General features: G+C 38.4%; 1 protein-coding gene across 1 annotated transcript in view; it reads left to right on the plus strand.

The window, feature by feature from the left end:
- The window catches only part of MICU2 (mitochondrial calcium uptake 2), a 155,307-nt gene that overhangs the window by 119,955 nt on the left and 13,367 nt on the right, over window positions 1-21,985 (plus strand). Inside the window, exons 6-8 of the mRNA XM_054813967.1 lie at window positions 2,452-2,534; window positions 7,960-8,022; window positions 17,886-17,983. Of these exons, the coding sequence (XP_054669942.1) occupies window positions 2,452-2,534; window positions 7,960-8,022; window positions 17,886-17,983 (244 nt within the window). The remainder of the gene's footprint in view (window positions 1-2,451; window positions 2,535-7,959; window positions 8,023-17,885; window positions 17,984-21,985) is intronic.

Consider the following 21,985-nt stretch of genomic DNA (forward strand, 5'->3'; position numbering starts at 1 on the left):
ACCTTTTGATGCAGGATAAAAATGCAGTGCTAATGTCGCTGCTTTGGTTACACAGAGCGTTATCATACCGATCAGTTTGAAAGCAAATGTCAACAAGTGTTAGTGCCTCTGTCTTTGCCTAACAAGTATCCCGTGTCAGTCAGCCCCCAGTTACACAACCTGTCTCTCTCGCTAGTAAGAATTAATGTGAAATTTCTTAAAGCAGCCATTAATATTTAAAGGACGACTTCTAAGTCAGCAACAGAGCAATAGGGAAACAGGAAAAGAGTCACCAGGTTTCCAGAGTCCCGGTTCCAGGACACGGCTGACCAGACCATGCTGCCTGTCATACAAAAGCACCGTCTGTAACAACACTGAACTTGAAAATGTAGTTTTGCAGCAGACAAAGGCTATATGTTGTTCCCTCTGATCCCCTTTTCTCTTTTCTGTGTGCCTTGTATCATCGTTATCTTTTTTCTTCCAGTGCTGTACTGAATTTCAGTTTTCCAATTTTCCAATTTTCACTTTCCAGCAATTGGTTAATGGAGCATCTGGTGAAGGAGCCCAGGAACTGAAGTTGTCACCTTGACTCAAAGCTTCGTTTCAATTAGCCAGTCACACTAGTTGACAGCTTGGTCAATGTAGGAATGGTTGCAGGGGAAGCACCTAAGTCTAACCTGCACTCACAGCTACGATGAAGCTTTTCTGTTCAGATTTTGGAATTTTGCCTGATTCTAATTAAATACAAATATATCTGAGGTAGTCTTTGAACTATGCTTATTTTACGAACACATACCTTTGGGGTTACATCATATCAGATAAGTATGTCATCTCTGAACAGTATAAGCAGCTTTAGGTCCTATATTTTCAGTAACAGCTCTCTTATCTGAAAATTGCAACACAGATGGTATGAATTACTATTAAATAAATCAATTACTTTTATTCTCTAAATATGTTATAGGATAGGCTCTTCTTGCTTTTGTACTAGTAACACAAATTTAGCGTGAGTCATTTCCATGGAGAGGAAACCAGTTTTGATTATTACAATCCAGTTCCTGGGGAAGGGCTCTGCTATGCAGATTGCAACAGTATTTATAAAATATCCCTGCATCACAAGGTTGCTCCGCAGAGAACGATAGTTGGCTGCTGGAGATGTAGTTATTTCTAAAACGTAAAAATAGTACTTTCTTCAACTATCTTGTTATCTCTTAAAAGGAACAGGATATTTCTTTAACTTGTTCCCTTTGCAGAAAAATTCTCTAAAAAAAAAAGCAAGACTTAAAACTTTACAAGATGGTGCTGGAAGAATATGTTTCCAAAAGAAAAATTCTGAAGCATTAGAATTTTTTAGAGATACTGCTTCACTGCCCTCGTGAGTCTAACATTGTTCTTGGAAACATGAATATATTCTAGAGACGATAATTCTGTGGCTTTCATATTAATGCCTGACTTGACTGGGTTGTGGAATTAATTCACCTGCTCCAGAAATTACTGGGATAAGTGCTTGCTACTGCAGTGAGCTGTAACTACATTTCAGCGGCATGCTGCTCCTGTGTGGGCTTGCTAATGAGCAAGGCCACCTCCGGTAAGTAAAGTAAGATCAGGAAATTGTGGGAAGGAGCTCAAAACACACTGTGTTTTTATAGCGCCTGCAAGACTCAGAACTCATTACATTTTTTTGTGTTGAAAAGAAACATCCACTCAGTGAAGGAAATGCAGGGTAAAATTGTATAAAATTCCTGAAAAAATCAGCTTGATGGGAGTCATACAAAACATGCTTTTGTCCAAAAAGGCCAGAAAGAGTGGTTTATTACTTCTCAGTAACATTTGAGTACATTGTTTAGGGAGGGAGGAGAAGGGAAGAAAAAAAAAGGCCTGGGGCTAACACAGCGGGAGCAGGAGCCGAGAGAGCTGGCCGCGATTACAAGATCAGTCTGTTTGCTGGGGAAGACGAGGGAAGACTGCAAATACTGGCACACAGTCATGCACACAAGAAGTACCTGAGGAGTACACTACCTCTTTCACGCAGTTTGGGAATAATTATTGGTTTCTCAAGGCACTTTCCAGGTCTTCTCACTTGAAAAGGAGCTCTAATAAACAAGACAGAGCTAGACTTCAGAAGTGACATGGGCTTATGGAGACATCTATAGAGAATATATAGGACCAGGACAGTAAGACATACAACGCTCTGAGAGTCATTGGGATCAGATGGACATTCGTGGCTCTATTTAGGCACTGCTGGCATTTCTTGCTTTGCCATTGCATTAATTATCCCTTGAAATGGTAGTAAAAAGGTGTTTTAAAAGTTTGCTTATATTGGAGGAGGTACATATGGTTTACTGGAAATGTCATGTACATGCGTAACAATGGAGAACTGAACCATAGGCAATATTCCTTGTGCATTAAATATTTAAGTATTAGAGTGTGTGTGTGTGTGTGTTTACAATAAAGTTCTTTTGCAATTTGTTACAGAACCCCAGACTGGGTTTCAGATTGCCTTTAAAATGTTGGATACAGATGGCAATGAACAAGTTGAAAAGAAAGAATTCTTTAAGGTATGTGTATTTATATGCATATTAATTTTAAAGCATTTAAATAGTTCTGTGGATTGTAATTGCTAAATTAAGATTCATTAAAATCTTTAAGCCTATTTTTCAGTCCAATCTATGATCACATAATTACTAAAATACTTTATATGAAAGAAGCACATACCAAAGCATTGCTATAGAAGTACTTCTTATATTTGAATCCACTTTTCTAAGTGTTACCTTTGACTTGTATCTAAAAATCTGTCATTGCGAAGGTAGATGTTGGTGTACATCCCTTAATCCCATGAGCTAATTTAAATAATCATCTGGAAAAATCTTTTATTTTCTAAATTTTTTTTTTAATTCACCATCCCCTCTTGGCTTTTATTAATTTTGTTTGCTGTTGCACAGGTTTCTTACCAATTCACACTTTGTAGGGTAACAACAGGTTTTCCTCATATTTTGTACAAAATATGAGGGAGAAAAGCTGATGCTTAAAAAACAAAGAAAATCTTGCTCTGATGTTTTAAAGAAGAACAGACTTAATTATATAGCTTATTCAACTTTTAAGTATTTAACAGGAGACTGTTAACGAAATACTTCATGTCAAAAGTCGAAATTTAACAAACGTTTTTTAATAGACTCCCTCAGCTTAATTCAGATCCTTCATCCATATTGGAGGTGAGTAGAGAGACAATTTTATAAGAAGCTGAAATGGCTACTACAGTGCAAATTATTTTATGTCACTAGGATAAAGATAGTCGTTAATAAAACAACTGTAGAGAACCACAGAATCTAAAACTTATAAAGATGCACCTGTTGATAGAGAAATTACAAAAAATTTATTTACATGTACTTTCATAGCCTTAAACTCTGAACTAATGATACAATACCTGTTAGCGTGTGTTTTGCACTGGTAGCCATTTTTTCAGTGAATTGTCTCTTAGCAAGATTAGAATTGATGAGTTGTATTTGAATATATTTTAAAATATTTTTGAATACTTTTTGACTTAGTAGTATTATTTGAAGATAATACTTGAAATGACACCATTTCCCAAGACAATGTCCCCAGAAGCCCCTAACTAAGCCTGCAGGTACCCTGCACTCATTTGTTGCTACACAAAATTTTTTAAGCTTGAAGAATTTGCTCTGTTAAAATGTTAATTATTCTGCTGATTAAAGAGAAATCAAATGCTAACTAAACCCTTTATTTTTAACCTACTAAACCTGGTACAATCCTAGTGAATTGTTATCAGAGTAGCAGTGCCCTGATCACCGAAATATGTCTGTTATGACTGTATTGTTCATCTACAAAACATATGTTACAGGAGAAAGTAAGTCCATGAACACAAGCGAACATGTACAGCGTGTAGCGCCTCTGCACCAAAATGCTGTGTTAGCAGTACTTCCTTTAAATAGGTACTGTGTCAGTTAAGCAAATAAGGAGATTCTTGGAGAAATACAGCATAACTCTCTTTGGGAGATGTACAGTATGTTATATATTTAATATCCATTACCCATTTCAGGTAATTCTAATTGAATCAGCCAGTATGAACAACAGAAAGTCATCCAAAGTAGAGGTGAAAACATTATACAAATCATTAAAAATAATTTGATTCCTGTAGAGGCAATCAAATTAAATTATTCTAGTTAGATTGTTACTTTGCATTTCCTTTATGGGCAGTACTGATAAATTAATAGAGTGGTAAAATAAACCCATATAAATTGCAATGTCAACTCACAAGAATCATTAAAGTCAAAGAAGTCCCACAAAATGCAAGCTAGTCAAAAGATGAGTTTTCTCACATGACTTTTTACTTAAAATTTACAAGCAGTGACTATTCTAAAAGAAAACTTGATTTTTATAGGTTAGGTTTAAAAATAAAACTTTTGGAATGTAACATTCTGAAAAATGTGTGTGCATTAGTCTCTGTATACTCTAGTTCTGTATCCATCACAGAAAGTTTCTGTATATCTAATAAATCATTAAATTGTGTGGCTAATCTGTCACTTCTCTTGTCCCACTTGGCATCTCAGGAAAATACGTCTGAACTATTCTATTAGTTATTTCCACACTATATTTGACAATAATATCAGGAAACGTATGTAAGGAAAGGGCAGTGGAAAAAGGCAGTAATTAGGAGATAGTTACTGTAAGCAGGATGTGATGGGAAAACAAATTTCAGTGCTGCTCTTGCTTTGTCATTATCTGTTGATCTAGACTGTAAATTCTTTGAGGTAGGAACTTTTTGCCTTTTTGTTTGCAAAATGTTCATCATTCTTTGAATTGTGTATATCTCAACTCTCACATGTTACTGGATAAACAGGCACTGATGTGTCAGTGAATCATTCAGGAAAGGGAGAAGGGTGACAAGCAGACTCTACAACCCAAGTCCTTAGTGCCTGCAGCACGTGATGGAGACAGGCTGGTCAGACCTGTATGGATCAGACACTGAAGCAGTGTGAGATGCAGGATTTCCCAGTAGATTTGGTGCTCTTCACTAGCATAACTGAATGTTCAGGAGAGGAGATCTTGAATGCAGTTTCATGTTTTGAAGGAGAGAGTTTATCTTGTCCTCCACAGCTTTTCCATTTCTACACATTTTCCTCCTTTCCAGTAGGAGTTAAAAGTCTGTCCTTTCCCAGGGACAGGCTCTTGTTCTCTCTCCTCCCTATTTCTTTGTATTTTTAATTTCTGCTTCATCCATGTTTCAGTGGTAAACATTCACAATGCAAGAAACATTTCAGCATGAGGGCCCAGAGCCACAGCAATCTGTATTTTGAGGTGGACATCCACAAGGATTTGCTGCTTTGCCCTTCAGCTCCAGGGTGAAGAAGACATGGTAGAAATGGCATGTTCACAGATGTTAGTTGCCACCTTTTAATCAGCCCCTGCCAGACTGCAAAGAATTATTTCTCACAGCCATGTTATCTGCATCTTTGTGAGGACAGTAAGATACTTTTGTGAACTCTGCAGTTCCAAGACATTCATGTGAGACTTGGTGAGGGGGATTTCCAAACATGCACATAATAACCCATGCATGTTAATCTGAGACCTCCCATCAAGAATAAGGCTACCAAAGATCCCAAAATCCCCAGCAAGTGAGGAATTTCCCTAACTCTGTCCTGATGAAAGATTTCTAAGTAAAATTAATGACAGTTCAAAACTATTGGGAATGGAAGTAGGGTAGCTCATGCAAGAGCAATGTGATTTAGACTTTCTAAATAGACTGTCTTTATACACTGGTCGTGGACAGCAGATACCACAGAAAACTTGTAGAGGTTCATCTAGGGCTGAAAGAAACAGCACCCGACCCGAAACTGTCAGCAGTTGTGGTGGTTTGGTACAGAACACCTCTGCAGTCCCACAACATCCACCAGCACTAATTTCTCTTAAACAACCAGAAGGTGCAAAATCACCTTTTTTTTATATAGCCTTTCTGCCAGCTCTTCTCTTCTTGTCTTCTTAGAAAATATTACTTCTTAGTATGTCTTTAGTAAAGAGGCATCAGTTGTGCATAAGAGGTCTCATTGTCTTTGAATTAGCCATTAGTATCTTCCAGTGATGAACAGATATAAATATTAAATATAGATAAATGTTACATGGAGCAGTTGAGTATTAGAGTCCGTTTCTCAAGGGCAGAGTTCTTCTCCCTCTGTGAGTAGTTGCTGCATTGTGCTGGAAAAAAATCTGCAAACTACTGGAATTAGTTTCAAGCACAATGTGAGAAACAATAACCTAAATTTTCCAGAATACTTGTGAAACAAAAAATTACACTGTGTAGCTGTGATCTTTAGTAGTCTCTGCAGATTTTTTTGAGTCATTTAAAAATAAAATTCCAAAGAAAAAAAATCATATTTTGTCTTGTTTGGAAAGTATTTGCAGTTGTGTATTTCTTGTGTGTGAGCGAAAGATGGATTTTTCAGGTAAGAAAAAATGTAATTTTTCAGTGGGAATGTGGACAAGTAGTTGTGTTTTTATCCAGAGCTCTATATTGCTGGTTTGCTATGAAGAAATTCATAATGTTTTTACTGTACTAGTCAATTATTTTCTCAGTGATCAAAAATAAAAAGAATTTGGAAAAACTTGGAAGAACTAGTACTGTTTCATTGTCTTGTTTTACAGTATTTATTTTGATAAATACTATCAAGGCATGCCATTCAAAAATAATAATAGAAAGGAACTATCCTGAAGAACTCAAAAACTGAGGCTATAAAAACCCATAACAGGTGAATTAGTCAAAATTTGAATGCCAAGGGAAGACCTTTGGCAACATGAACAGTTAGTGGATTTTTTCCTACTCATTAATTGCCAGGCCATATTCCTTCTCTGAACAACATAACAAAAAAAGGAAAAAAAATAAAGCCCTAAGAAGAGATTTGAAAACCCCACAAAATAATAGCTATGCAAATTCAGTCATGGATTGTATTCCCAGTTTTAATGGGCAGGGTGAGGAATCACTCAGAAATGTTTGAGAAGCAAACCAGCAGCTTCAAAAACCATCAGCTTTGAAAAGCATCTTTCCTAAAGTCTCCAAATCCAGAGTGATCAGTGTAAGTCCATATCTATACCTGAAATGTAATAAATCCCTTGTTCTTTCATTTTTGCTGTCCTTTTGAGGAGTCATGCAAATGCCTGTGAAAGGTAGGTATACCTTATGCTGTGTTAAATCACTCATTCTTGTGGCAGTGTTGACCTCCCAAGCTAAAATACAAAGAAACCGCACAGCTGAGATATACTTGAGGTGCTGCAAATTCATGCACTTTCTATATTACCTTAAAGCTCTACTTGGGACAGTAGAAGTTACGTTTTTATATGTGAGTCATTTCAGTACTTCTGAAAATCTTCTTAGCTAACACATTCAAGATTCATTTATTTGTGGGGTGGAGGGGAAACTCAAATCATGTTCTGCTTAGTGCGAGTTCTGAAAATATGTTTGCTTATTTAATTAAATTATTCTTTGTTGTTAGCTGTATAGTACCTCATTTGAACAGGTATGTTTTTCGTGTCTAGAAGATGGTATCTGTAGCAGAATTATGTAAAGCTGTCTAGGAGGGCAGCATGAAAATCACAGGATAATTTTTATTTCCTGAATTACCCTTGATATTATACCCCTGAGTTTCAAAATCTTATGGAGTGAATGCTAAGCTTCCAGTGCAAGAAAATCTCCTCTAAAAATAGAGTAAGCGCTGGGCTGCAAGAGATAGATTCATATGCTCTGCTTGGCTACAGTAACCACACTAGATAAGAAATTCCTGGGAAAAAGTGGGTCCGAATAGCAAAATATCCTTAAGTATGCAAATATTTTGTTGTTACTAGAGAACCTTGCAGAAATGTAGTGACTTTATAATAAAGAAAAGGTGGAATTAATGCAAGTGTCTGAAGGGAGACTTTTATAAGACCAAATTTGTCACTTTCCTGTGTTCTTTTTTCATTTTTTAACAAATGCAGCTGCAGAGAATCATTGGGAAGGAAGATGATTTGAAAACAGCTGGAGACGAAACAGTATTTCGGGTATGATACAGAGATACATTTTTCTTTACAAAAGCATTGTCATATTTCCCGTGAACTTTGTTATTTTTTCAGAGTTGTTAGATAAGTATATAAGCATTAGTATTAGTGCTTCAATTAAATGAAAGTGTGTGATTTTTTCAACTGCTTTCTAACTGGGAAGAAAAATGTTTGTCACTTCTGAATCTCCTGACGAAATGTATGCAAGTAATGTATTTCATTACTGTGTAATCACTCCGTTACTTACTTTCTGTAAGCCTCTGTTTCAGAGTAACTCTCTTCTATTTATGAAAAACTCAGAGAAAACTCTGGATTGCTATGTGAGAAAAAATAGCTTTCTAAACAGAAGTTGATACCTTAAATTTACCTAAGTGCTGCTGTTGTAGTAATATCAGCTTATTCTGAGTTGATTTGAAATGTAATTACTGTCATTGAGGTGAGAAAGGCAAGGATTACTTTAGTTAGGTCCACTTCCAGAAAGAAATGGCCTAGATGCAGACCAGAAGAAACGATCTTAGAGTACGATCTTCCAACTGGGTTAGAAGTTTCACTGGCTTGCAGACCTTTAGGAAACGGCAAATACATCTCGTCAATGAAAGGGGTGGGTAAATTCCTGCTCTCTTCTGTTTGTTTTCCCCTGCGTCCTGCCACTGCAACCTACCTTCTTCCCCAAGGGGAGTCTTTGCCACCTGCCATCTCTTCTTCAGCCTGTAGTCAGCACAGAGACAAGATATTCTATAGCCTGGATGAGACTGAATGAGACTGAAAACAGAGAGGAGAAAGTCCTGAGCATACTGAAAGCAGCTCAGAAGCAGCTGATGAGCTGGGGCGAAGGAGGGGGAGAGTACAGATGGATTATCTCCATCTATTACTCTAAGATGCTGCCTGCATCAGCAGCACTACTTTTCATAGAATCATGGAATGGTTTGGGTTGGAGGGGACCTCAAAAGATCATCTAGTTCCACCCCCCTTGCTGCGGGCAGGGACACCCTCCACTAGACCACGTTGCCCAAAGCCTTTTGTTGCATGCTTAAATTGGATGGTATAGCTGAAGGATATTTTTCTTACTACCAACTTGCTTTCAGTGATAAACTGAAAATGGGTAACTAGGCATGGGGCAGCCACTGCTCGTGTTGGAAGCATTCAATAAAAAATTTATAGAGAGCTCTGCTGTATAAACCTATCATGCATCAGCAATTTCTACAAAGAGTTGGTCCAGCTCGTGTGCTTTACTTTTTCACCTTTAATATGTACTAGGCATAAACAAAAACTGTCTTCTGACACATAAAGGTTTTGGTCCCTCAGTATGCATCCAGAGTTCAGTTAAAAATTGTTTGACTAACTAACAACCATCTCCTTTTTTGAATCTTTTCATCAGTCACCAGATTAAAATAGCTGGGATTAATAGGATTGTCTGGTCCTCAAAACCAATTTCAACTGAGACTTAACTGCCATGACAGTGAAAGAAAAAGGATCTTTATTCTGCATGAATGCACAGCTATAGTATAAAATTTCCAGAGAAACTTTGATACAGTTGGACAGATTTAGTTATAAACACATAAGCTTACTGGGAGCTAATTAGATACCTGAGCCTGAATGTCTTTATTTTATCTTGCTTCAAATTTTGTCTTCAGAATTCTCCATTGAGAAAAATCTGAAGTTATTGTACCCAGAAAATATTATTTAATACGGTTTCTTAGCAGATTATAAATGGAATTATAGTCTGTTCAAAAGAAGAATTAAATAGCTTTGGGGAGTACAGCTATCTTGAAATTCTTCTGATCTCTATATTTCTATTTGGCAAAGTCCAAATTATCACTTCTCTTCTAATTTTTATTTTCTTTCCTGCCTCTATCTCTAACAAAAGTAGTTGATTATAAGCAGTGAATATGACTATGCAAGGTAGTCAGTGCATATGTTTTTACCCCTTATTTTTAATAATTACAGTAGTCATAGTATTACTTTCAAGCGAAGCAGATAAAGCATAAAAATATGGTTTTTTAAAATTGACTATGTTCTTTGAAAGCTGAGATACTGCAACAGAAGTTTGGTGTTTAGGATAGTTGTTTATTTCCACAACACTTTTACAATTTGCATAAGAGTTTGCTGGTTTTCAGAGTAATCCCAGTCTCTGATACCAGATGGAAAATGTCACTGACTTATGAAAATATGGTATAAATGGTGGTCTGCAACTTTATTTAACCAGCAGGTATATCCAGGTATGTTCCCTGTTCAGTGTGTAAACAGAGATCCCAGTCATTCATTTACTGTATGGAGATACCACTGCATACTCATTGAGATACTGTGTTAGGAAAAGAAAAAGCAATTTGTTGGCTGTGCTCCCAGGGTGCTTGTATCTCTGCCTCTTTTACTCTTTACTTTGACTTACACGTCTAAAATTCAAAATTTCACCACTTAGTAATGGCCTTTGAATGGGATTGCAGTGGACTTGGTTATCCAGATAAATGTATTTCAAGTGAGGGATTTTCTTTTTCCAATATTATACTATTGGTGCTGGAAGAAAAAACCAAAAAATCTGCCCAGCCTTAACCAGCCCAGTCTTTTGGGAAGTTGTTTGCTGACATTTGCAGAGCAGGCAGTCTGATTTACTCAAAGCAAGGGCATGCACACAGTGAAGGAGAGATGCGGGCAGACTTACAGGACTGGCAACCTGGTTCTTTCTACCTAGATTGGAGAAAATGGTGCAGATGTCAACAGAGGCAGTGACTATCTCACCTCAGCCATCTTCCTATAGCCCAAAGGAAATGCTGCACCTGGCTTCCCTGCATAACAGTTCTGTTTCACCCGAGACATCCAGCTGAGCATTTGACCATGCTTCACGGAAGAGGATGGGCAGACTCCTTGTCTCAAAGTTGTGTAGAACATTATAGGAAAATTCATGAGATATAAGAGTTTGGTGTAGTTTGAAAAAGATGTTGCCCAGTGAACAGCACTAGTTGCTTTTGTATTAATGCCCTGAGTTCCGTAAAAGCATTCTCTAATAGTGACACGTGCATTAGCGTTCTGGTAGTGAAAGCAATGCTAATGGTTGCAAATATCTACTGTACAGCCCAGTCATCTAGATCAGGGACTTTGCTCTTGGGCCCTTCAATTTAGATTAATGAGTTATCAAGGAGTTTTCATGTCGACAATGTGGACAGTGGGATCGAGTGCACCCTCAGCAAGTTTGCCGATGGCACCAAGCTGTGTGGTGCAGTCAACACGCTGGAGGGAAGGGATGCCATCCAGAGGGACCTTGACAGGCTGGAGAGGTGGGCCCGTGAGAACTGCAGGAAGTTCAACAAGGCCAAGTGCAAGGTCCTGCACGTGGGTCGGCGCAATCCCAAGCACAAATACAGTCTGGGCAGAGAAGGGATTGAGAGCAGCCCTGAGGAGAAGGACTTGGGGGTATTGATTGATGAGAAGCTCAACATGAGCCTGCAGTGTGCGCTTGCAGCCCAGAAAGCCAACCGTGTCCTGGGCTGCATCAGAAGAAGTGTGACCAGCAGTTCGAGGGAGGTGATCCTGCCCCTCTACTCTGCTCTTGTGAGACCCCACCTGGAGTACTGCGTCCAGCTCTGGGGGCCCCAGTACAAGAAAGACATGGAGCTGTTGGAGCGAGTCCAGAGGAGGGCCACTAAAAATGATCAGAGGGATGGAGCACCTCTCCTGTGAAGACAGGTTGAGAGAGTTGGCGATGTTCAGCCTGGAGAAGAGAAGGCTCCAGGGAGAGCTTAGAGCAGCCTTCCAGTATGTGAAGGCCTACAAGAAAGCTGGAGAGGGACTGTTTATCAGGGAGGGTAGTGACAGGACAAGGGGTAATGGATTTAAAATAAAAGAGGGTAAATTTAGTTTATTAGATGTTAGAAAGAAATTCTTTACTGTGAGGGTGATGGGGCACTGGAACAGGTTGCCCAGAGAAGCTGTGGATGCCCCCTCCCTGGAAGTGTTCAAGGCCAGGTTGGATGGGGCTTTGGGCAACCTGGTCTAGTGGAGGGTGTCCCTGCCCATGGCAGGGGTGGTTGGAACTGGATGATCATTAAGATCTCTTCCATCCCGAACTATTCTATGATTCTATGATTCAATAACTCTAATTTAATATATTTTATGAAATAGCTAAACTTAGAAATTAATTTCAGCTATTGTTAGGAAAGGAATGACAATACAGAATGTTCTATATTTGTTCTTAAAATTGAATTCATGTTGGGAAATAATATGTGCATTGTCTCATTTCCAAATGATTAAACATGCTTCTGGATTCCATAATGAACACATTTTCATACAAAGTATCTCATTTACATTTTCTTTAAACATTTAACTAGTACTTTGGGACACAGCTATTAATCTTTTTTAAACAGAAACTTTTGAACCAAAATTCAGTCTGACTGTAAGCAGTATGCTTTCAGACCCACACATGAATATTTTCCTATTGATTGTGTATCAGTTGGACCTTCAGACATTGCAGCATTGCAATGCATCTCCTTAGCCACAGAGGCTGTGTGGGCCATTCTAACCTGCCCATCTGCTCCCTAGAATTTCTAATTAGTTTAAAGTTTTCTATCCATAGCTTCAAAGTCTGCAGAGCCCTGGGCCCAGAATAACTAAGAACTGCCTAAATTGAAGGTAGGAAGATGGTGGTTGGGAGCTATGCTCTTCTAGTGCAGTAATACTTCGTAACAGGGTGCAGCACATCGAATTTTCCAAGAATCTGGTCCAAGACTAAAATTAATGTCCCTCCCCAAAAGAGTGTGTTATTAGTCTTGTTACCTCTCAGTTCAGATGGAATGCACATTTTTTATTGACCTGTCTTCTCCAACATAAATATGTATGTTTTGTATCAGCAGATTAACATTGAATTCTGTTGAAAAGCTTTTAGATTCTTTAAATCAAGGAGCACTGCAGTGTTCCTGCATGCTTTAAAGGAAGATCTCCAGGCAGGTAAACCCCATTAAGAACCAAGCCTTGTGGCATCAAAATATTAAGCTATTAAAAAACAACTGGGTCATTGTTTACCTCACAGAGAAGGAAATTATTTTATTTTTCCACGTGATCTGACATTATAGCCTCAAGAGAGACAAAGAAACATGCTTTCTGACATCTTTCTAGGTACCTATTCTGCAAGGACATTGAATTTTTCTTGGATAGCAAAAGTCTTTCCAATGAGGAATTCATCTGGAAGCCCGTTGTGGTCATTGCTTTCCATTGCACAGATGCATGAGGCAAGGCTACCCCTTTAGTCTCTGATACTTAACCCAGTCTGAAGCAATTCAAATTCTATAGCTAGAGAAGCCAGATAGCAGGTGGGCTCCTGACAGGCCAGGAAAGACACGTGATTTGGCTTTGCACTAACAGCTCTAGTCCTTGATTCAAAAGAGTAAGAATCTGGTCACAATCTCTGAAGGCTACCTAGTGCCTTACCTTGTAAAATTAATTGGAATAAACTGGAAATGGTGCACGTAAGCATGCTCAGTTGGTATTTTGTGGTACTGAAACTTGGGATGGCAGCCCTAGCATGGACTGCGTGGGGACACGTTTGGACAACGGAGTCGGGGAATTGATCACAGTCCATCTGACTCGGTTTTAGGGCCGAGAGCAAGGAGGTTTATGCATGCTGAGAATGGTGTGCTCTGCCTTTGAGGCCAAGTCCACATTAATAAAAGAGCGTGCTTCACTGAACCTCATACCTCCTAAAGGGGGTCCTCATTACAGATTCTCTACTTTTGGTGGAAATTAACATTTTTCAAATATGGCATGACAGGGAGGCAGGGCCTGAATTCTTGTGAGGGACTGTCCCCAACTGTGCATAGAAGGCAGCCTCAGGCTTCACAGTGCAACAGTGCCATTCCCTGACTGCTTGACACAGCAGGATCTGGTCCCTCTCAACCTGCTGGCAACAAGACTAGTTTGAACCTGTTCCAATTTTTGGCATGAAGTGTCTCCTACAGTGTCTGCTCCCAGATTAGCTTTAGCCCACTTGGCTGGAAACTGTTTTTATTCTGTACCTCCTCATGAATTGATGCAGAACTGTGGGTAACACACTGAAAGCTGAGGACGCCCATGAAGTTACATCTCCTTCCTTGCTAGAGGCACTGACAGTACAGCATAGCAATTCCATGGCAGTAGCTGTCATTAAAAAACAACTAATCCCCAGGTAATGGGACTGCTGGATGTTGTTGAATGCCAAATATAAGCTGTTTATTGCTTAGAAAACGCTCCATCTGATTTCTTCTCAGATATTATCTGTTATACCCTCTGTAGAAAAAAAATGTGCAGAGTTTACCATGTCTGTATCAGACCCAATGTATTCTTGAATCCTATCTCTTAAGAAAGTACCTTGCAAAACATTAAAAACTTTAGTATGGATTTACGTGATTAAAGCTGATTCATCATAATATGATATATTGTTCATTCTGACGTCCACTTGAGGCTGTCTAGGCTTTGCCAAAAAAGACTTCTTTTGGAGACCTGGATCTCCCAGTCCCACTAGCTTGCCTGTTCACAGTTCTTTTGACTAGCTGTACCTGGCAGGATTAATTTCATAATGGATACATCTTTTAAACCTTCCTCCCAGAACTGAATTGTAGGATATATCCAAACATCTTGGAGACTTTCAAAGTGACAGAAAGCTGCATACTTTTGAGCAATGTTTGAGGCTAGGCTGCTTAGATTGAAGTCTAGATTGCCTCCAAGGATAGAAGCCTGGCATGATGAATTGACTGACCTAGCAGCTGAAAAACAAAGAGCATTTGAGAGAAGTGGACTCAGAAAAAATTGCAAAAATTTAGTCTTACCTTTGGAAAGATTTGGGACATCACTAGCAAACAGAAACTAAGATATTTTCTCCTTGACCCTCCTCTCTTTTCTGCCCTTGTTTTTCATCTATTCATTCTCCTCCTATCTTAACAAAAAAAAATCAATTCAAAATATGTATTATTTTTACAATTTCTATCAAAACAAGGCATCGCACAGCCAATACCATCTCCCAGGAAGCAAGAATGAGAACAAGGAACATATTACAGATTTTAATCATGATGAATGCTTTCCAGTCATGCCTCAGGCAAATTCTGCAATGAAAGGTGGTAAGGATCTAGAGACAGTAAGTCTGTTAACATTTCAGATGAGTTTTGAAAATCAGGTAGGTACATTATTCTGAAAATCCTGTCTCACTGTGTGATAAGTTTCTTCTCAGTGGCACTTGTTGCAGCTTGCTGCAGTATCAGGTCCTAAGTGTCAGAAGCTCAGTGGGGAGCTACAGGATTAGGTAGGTCTGTGCCCGTGACTCAGTGTTTGCAGCATCAGGCTTCTGTGTTAACAGTCTGTGTAATAAAGGATAAATGTTGTGCTATCTGATCTTGCTTAAAAAGGAAGAGTTGCATCATTCAGCAGTTCATGGTGCTTTTGAAAAGTAGACGAGGTGTTAATATTACTGTAGGAAAATAAGCCTGTGTTTGTAATATGTACATGCATGTTCATTAGTTCCTATAGATTTGCGTAGCGTCAGAGCTTGGTCTTTGGGTTCTTTGAATCAATGGACCCTGGAACATGTTTGAGTTCCCCAGTTGAGATACATGTCCCTGCTCCATGCTGTGCTTGTATCAAGATGAGACTCAGATCATCACCGTCTTTTCTGCACTCTGTGCCTCAGCTTTCTGTAAAGTGCACAGCCCAAAAGGGTGCTATGGTGCACCCTCCCAGGGCGGAAGCTACCAGATACACCAAAGTATAAACTTTCACGCCATTTAGGTAGTAGCTCTGTGACTCAAAGCTGCCAGTCTGGACCTTTTTACAGCTCCAGGATTAGGTTACCATTTCATTCTCATTGTCAAGAGAGACATTCCACATGTAAGTTATTCTTTTACCTAAGCTCAGGAGGGTGAGGTGTTGGAAATATTAATAGAGCTCTCATTATTTTCTAACAAAGATTTGTCATGTTGGTACTAATTTATACAGTTCAGCAGTAAAAGCTCCTAATGATTCTGTGGACAAAAAGGAATTATGTACTAACATGTACTTTAATTTAATAGCATTAACTCTAGGAAAAGCAATTTTTTGAAATTTTACCCTTAAGCTGTAGTCTCTGTGGTCTCCTATTGCATATTCTGTTTAAAAAAAAATGTACTGTCTTGTAGTTTTAAAATACATTTAACTCTCACTAACATAGTGTTTGGACATCTGCCAATTCCACTTTGGAATTTCAACTGATAAAGAGGGTAGCCAACAAGTAGGTGCATATTTGTTATAAATCCAGGGATAGGCTTCTTTGTCATCTTAGATAAGGTGAGATAGGTATTGTTTGTATGTCTTCTTCTAGCTTATAACTAGAGAAACATGAAGAAAAAACCTTTTTCTGTCACAGACTTAATTTTTAAAAGGTTATATTAGACCTCATTTTTCAGTTTGTTCTCTATACAACACTGATTTTAATGTGGAGTAATTAAATTGGAAGCATTAAATTGCATAATCATGAGTTCAGTTTTTAAAATTATATCAGCAAATTTATTTCTTGCATTTTTCAAGTCTCCTTAAACATATAAGCAAAACCCACAAAAAGCAGATTAGAATCTCACTGCAGTGAGAAATGTGTGGATTCTTCTCTGTTTCTTCTTAGAAGACTTTGCATTCTGACGTAAATAGTTTGGGTTTGAATTTCAAATAAGTGTACATGAATGTTTGACTTTTGACTTTCAAAAAAGCATATACCAATGTTTATGCATCAGTCTTCACAGTAATCTGAAGTGTTTATACTTTAGAAGGATGGATCTTGTGGGTATTTAAATATTCTTTGCCTGCAGTTAAGTGATAAAAGTTCAGTAAGTACAGTTTGCATATGGCTTGAAAAGTGGTTTTTTTTCTAGGTTCACTCATACATAACTCGTATCACTGGCATTTAGTGAATTGTACCTTGCAGTAGAAATGAGGAATGTTGCCTCTTTAACTATAAAATAACTGTGTCACATATGCAGTAAGCATGAAACACACAGTGGACTAATGGGACTTGTTATTGATGATGCTGAAAGCTAAATAACCATTAGTATTAAATCTTATGAATAGACTCTTTTCTTTCATCTTACCTCTTCAACCAGATAAAAGACACAGAGGCTATTTAGATGTCATAAGAATAGTTTGTTGAAATCCCTCCGGACTTACAAAAAAAAAAAAAAAACCCTTCTCTTCATGTTGCTTAGTGTTTTGTTGTGTTCAAAGAAATGCCAGTATGGTAGTGCTGAAAGAAGAATAGAACAGAAATCCAGCATTATGTGTGGTTTTAGGCTCGTTAAAGATGCTGGTGAGTTGAAATAATGTGCATCCTTTTTCTGCAGAAATCTCTTTGTCAGATTTAAAAAATATAATTAGAAAAGTCACTAATATTGAAAATTTGCAAGAAGCCTTGTAGACCATTTTATAACAGAGCACTGTGAATGTTTGTATTTTTCTAGTTTTGTTTCTTACACTATCATGAATGTTTTTAAAGGACTGTAACAAATCAGAAATACCTGACTAAAAACTTTTTTACAAAGATGTTAACTTTATTTAAAGCCTCTATTCACCTAAGCATGAAGGTTTGTAAAGATTTAACTAGCAACCTTCTCAGTTCTAATAATAAAATACACTGAAGGTCATTGTAAATTGTACTCATCTTTCATACAGACTATTCAGAAGCAGAACATATAATACACTGTTACCAGTTGATGTGGAAGAATTATTCAGCTCTGAGATCCTGTGTGATAGCTTTGGAAACAGTAACTAAATTGCAAATGTCTCTTGTGAAATTCTAGTTCAAATAAATATTTCTAGATTTGTGGTGAATAGATATTAATAATCATAGAATGCATAATAATTAATCATGCAGTTTTTTTGTTTTATAGGGAGCAGAACTGGAAAGCTGTGGTGTTAATACCATGTTGCTGGTACATTTCTTTGGAAAAGAAGGAAAGGACAAACTTCGCTATTCTGAGTTTTTCAGGTATTTTTTCAGCTAGGCAAGCCTAACAGCAACCAGTCCTGTTCCTTACCCCCTCTACTTTGCACCAGCACTGGCATTAATCTGACCTCACACTGAGCTGAATCAGAAAGTTAAGCAGGTAATAAAGCAGGAGATTATTCATGATTTTGCATGATTACTTTTCTCATTTAGCTTCTGGAGTCTGCTGTCTGCAGGAAGAGTTGAGCACCGTAACTCCAAAGCAGCAATGGGCCTGGAGGCCGTGAGGGCCATTCTTGGCAGCTGTGTGATGGCATACCTTAAGACAATATGATGCATGAGTATTTTTCTTGATCAAATCACCAAAAAAGTGCCTGCTAATCAATTAAAAAAGCTTTTCTGAGCTGAGACACTCCCCTCCCAATTACAGCTGTCATGGTAGGCTACAGGCAACTTCTCTGCTTGCTGCAGATTCCAGCTTCGGTTGAAACTTTGCCTGTGCTTTTTCCTTTACCCTTTGAACTACTTTTGCAACGGGACTATGCAGATACTTCCTGGCACTTCTGTCAGAACCGAGAATTGAGCCAGACAGGAAACACCACATCAGACCGAACATGCAGTGGAATACCAAGCGGCCATTATTCCTGGAAATGTAGCGCTGTATACCCATCTATTTCACTGTAAGCTTTGCAAAATGAGAAGTTAATAGAAAGTTCTAAGACTGGTGTAGGGAACCGTTCAGTTTATCTGTCATATACATGTATGAAGTTCTGCTGTGGTTTTCGACTTGAAAACCCGACCAGGAATCAGCTGTTAGTGTTTTAATTGAATGGGATTCTTTCTTCCAATGTTTATTTCGATCAGTAATGATGACCACCACCCACACGGCATCACAACTTAACTGGTTAAAACTCTCTGTTACTTGGGAGATCAATTTCTCCTGTTAGTATGAACTCCACACGCATCTTGCTTTGTGAACTTGGGCTCAGAATCCAAATTCACAGTCTGTCTTTGAGATAAATGGAAGTTAAGTGCCTAAATACCTGTGTGAATCTTGACACACGTCTTGTAGCATGACATCAAGAGAAGATTAACTACATCAGTATTACCTTGTCTACAAAAGTAATCAAGTAATTTACGGACTGCAAAAATAAATTAGGATAATGTGTTTTACTTCAGTTTATGTTCAGAAGCAGAGAATCTGTGTTGGCCCTCTTAAAAATGAATGTTGTTGCAATCAGTAGAGGTTTGGAGAAAGCCAGAGTAGAAAAGGAAGAGTGGCAATTTTTCTAACACTAAGTGTTTGGCTCCACTGGCTCTGGCACCCACCAGTCTTCAAATAAACAGCCTTTCCCTTTTGAAGACCTCGACTCAATAGGAATCTAAGTGAGTAAAGTAAGTTTAAGATGCCTCCAGCTCCCTTTTCTATAAATACCATAGATCCTCTCAATGAAACAAAAGGCAGAGAGCACCAGTAAAAGGTGTTTGCATATACAGTGTAAACTGAAAAGCTTCAGGTTTTAGATAAAATCCTACATTGACCCAATGAGGCATGACATTGATGAAACTATGTACCTAGTACATTCAGAACGTGTAGGTTAAAGACCTTTGCCTACCACACAGATAGAGGCCTGTAATCAAAATCAAACTCCCACATCTTGGTCTTAAAATTTGTGGGATAAGTGTAAGGTTTAATGCAGGTAATTTTTCAACAGTGGCAGTTATGTTTCGTGGAGCTGGAATGTGCCTCTTTATCACTGCGTAGACACTCCATCTCAGTTGCAACATGACAGTGAAGTTTGTTTAACATGCAGAAAGGTGAATAAAAGGATCACTGTTTTTTAACCTGTGTGAAGATATCAGCTTTCACATGATTTTATTTGCAAGTAAATCAAGCACATCATTTCTGGGTTCCTATTGTTCAGAGAAAATGTGATTTCTATCTGATGGCCTCTCATAACATTTTACCTTACACGGGAAGCTATTGTTGGCTGTTTGATCAAAGTGCCACGCTGTTTTTACAAGAGATGACTGATGAGCTGTACAGACATAGATCATTGTCAAAAGCAGAAAATAATGATGGTAAGTGCTTTTATCATTTTCCAAGTTCTTGCCTAGAAAGCTTTTCCATTGATCAGTGTAGTACCTAGTAGAAAGTAGGGGTGATTAGGTTTGATTAGGACACACTAAAACTTGTCACATTAGTTAAATACACAGATATTGCTGTGCTGTAGAGTCCTTGAAACTAAAAATAAATAAATAAACCAAGGCAGGAATGCTCTCTCTGTGACATTTCACTGGACTTACATGGGAATTCAGAAAGCCGAGACTAGTGTTCTCACCTCATTACTTATATATATTTTCATCATGCTTCCTCCTTTTCAGTTTGGCTGACATTAAAAAATCCTTTTGTAAGCATGCAACCATCTGTATCTACATGTACACCGATGATGTCCGACCCCTTTAGCCCACAGTCCAAACATTTAAAAAATGTCAGACAGCCACAGTCAATATATCAGGGCAATTCAGTTGCCCTGTTCTTTCTTTGCATTCACATGCCACACAGAAAATGGAAACCGTCTATATCTCTGCAGGCAGCGTGGAGCTGATGTAAGCCAGCTCTTGTGCCTGCCTCCCCACTGCCCCGCACGCAGAAGGCACACTGATTATAGGCAGGGAAGATGGTTAAGCATGCTGTGCTCCCTCTGTCTCCAGCTGCTGCATGGTTCTTGGGAAATCATAGCTGGGTGATGCACACAAGGACAATCCTTAGGCCGCTTTTACCAGACATAAAGAATGAGGCCATGAAACAGAATATCAGATCACTTTTCAGCCTTTCTTGGGCTGCTGGGAGCATGGAAGTGAAGAAGTAACCTTTTCATAGGTATTTTGTGACACCAGTCAAGCTCTTTTCTCACTATCCTCCAGAACATAGTCAAAACAGCAACCAAAGCTGTTCATTTTCATTCTCTGCTGAGCAGCAGTGGTGGGACTCCCGCTTTGTTCTGCAGCTTCTCCTGGGACGGCTTAGAAGTGGAAGCAATCCAGGATGCACACCATCCCATGTCTTTCCCATAGTAACAAGGTGGTTTCAGAGATCTTACAACTGGACTCAAGGAACACATGTTCAGCTCCAGACTGCTACATGATTTCTTGCCAGTTGTATTGTTCGTAACGTAAGGACAATATGATAATTACTACTAATAATTTACAGCTTCAAAAGTGACAGCTTGTTTCCCTGGCAAAAGTTAGGAAATTTAAATTAAATTGTTCTGGAGTATGTTTATGTACATCACTAGTAAAGGTGTTGCCTCCTAGTCAAATTCAGCTGGAATCATTATTCTCCTGCATCAGTTTAAGAAAATATAAACCAATATGCAGCAAGCCTAAAATCATGTAACAAAGAAGGGTAGATTTAATACAAGAAGCTGTAACCAGGTGAGACTTTCTTCTCAGAAGATCTGAACAAGTTTCTGTTTCAGATGACCACTACTCAGTTTTTCACCTCAACAGCAATGTCATCTTCTAATATCAGGACCCATCTTAGAGAATGTCAGATTACAAACATGAGGTCCGGGATTCCAGGCTTTTTATTCTTTTGCATGGGTTTCTCCTGGTTTTGGGGATGGAAATAATTTTTGGTCTTTTCTTTCCAAAAAATATTTCACTTGTACTTTAATTTCCAGCTATACCGTGCATGCTATTTTTTAGGTATAGCAAATATTTCTTTTTGACAGCCACTGGGTTTTTTCCCTGAAAAAAGTCTCTTACTGATCTTGTTTAAGTATGTCTAATCCCAAATAAAAGAGGAGACAGTAATTCACTCCCTAAACAGTTTACGACTGCTATGATTTTTTTTCTGTAATCTGTCCCCAAGCAAGCTTAAATCTCTCACAATCTCCTTGAAGGGGAAAAAAAAAGTAAAAGTGCAGAGAGTATGGAAAGAATATTCAGAAAACTTTCTGATTGTTGTGTTTTTTTCCCTGGGATGGCTTACAAATTGTGCTTCCCAGTATGATTAAACAATGGGCATCTTTTAATCAT

The sequence above is a fragment of the Grus americana genome, chromosome 1 (genome assembly GCF_028858705.1).
Source record: "Grus americana isolate bGruAme1 chromosome 1, bGruAme1.mat, whole genome shotgun sequence".
In the NCBI taxonomy this organism is placed as follows: Eukaryota; Metazoa; Chordata; class Aves; order Gruiformes; family Gruidae; genus Grus; species Grus americana.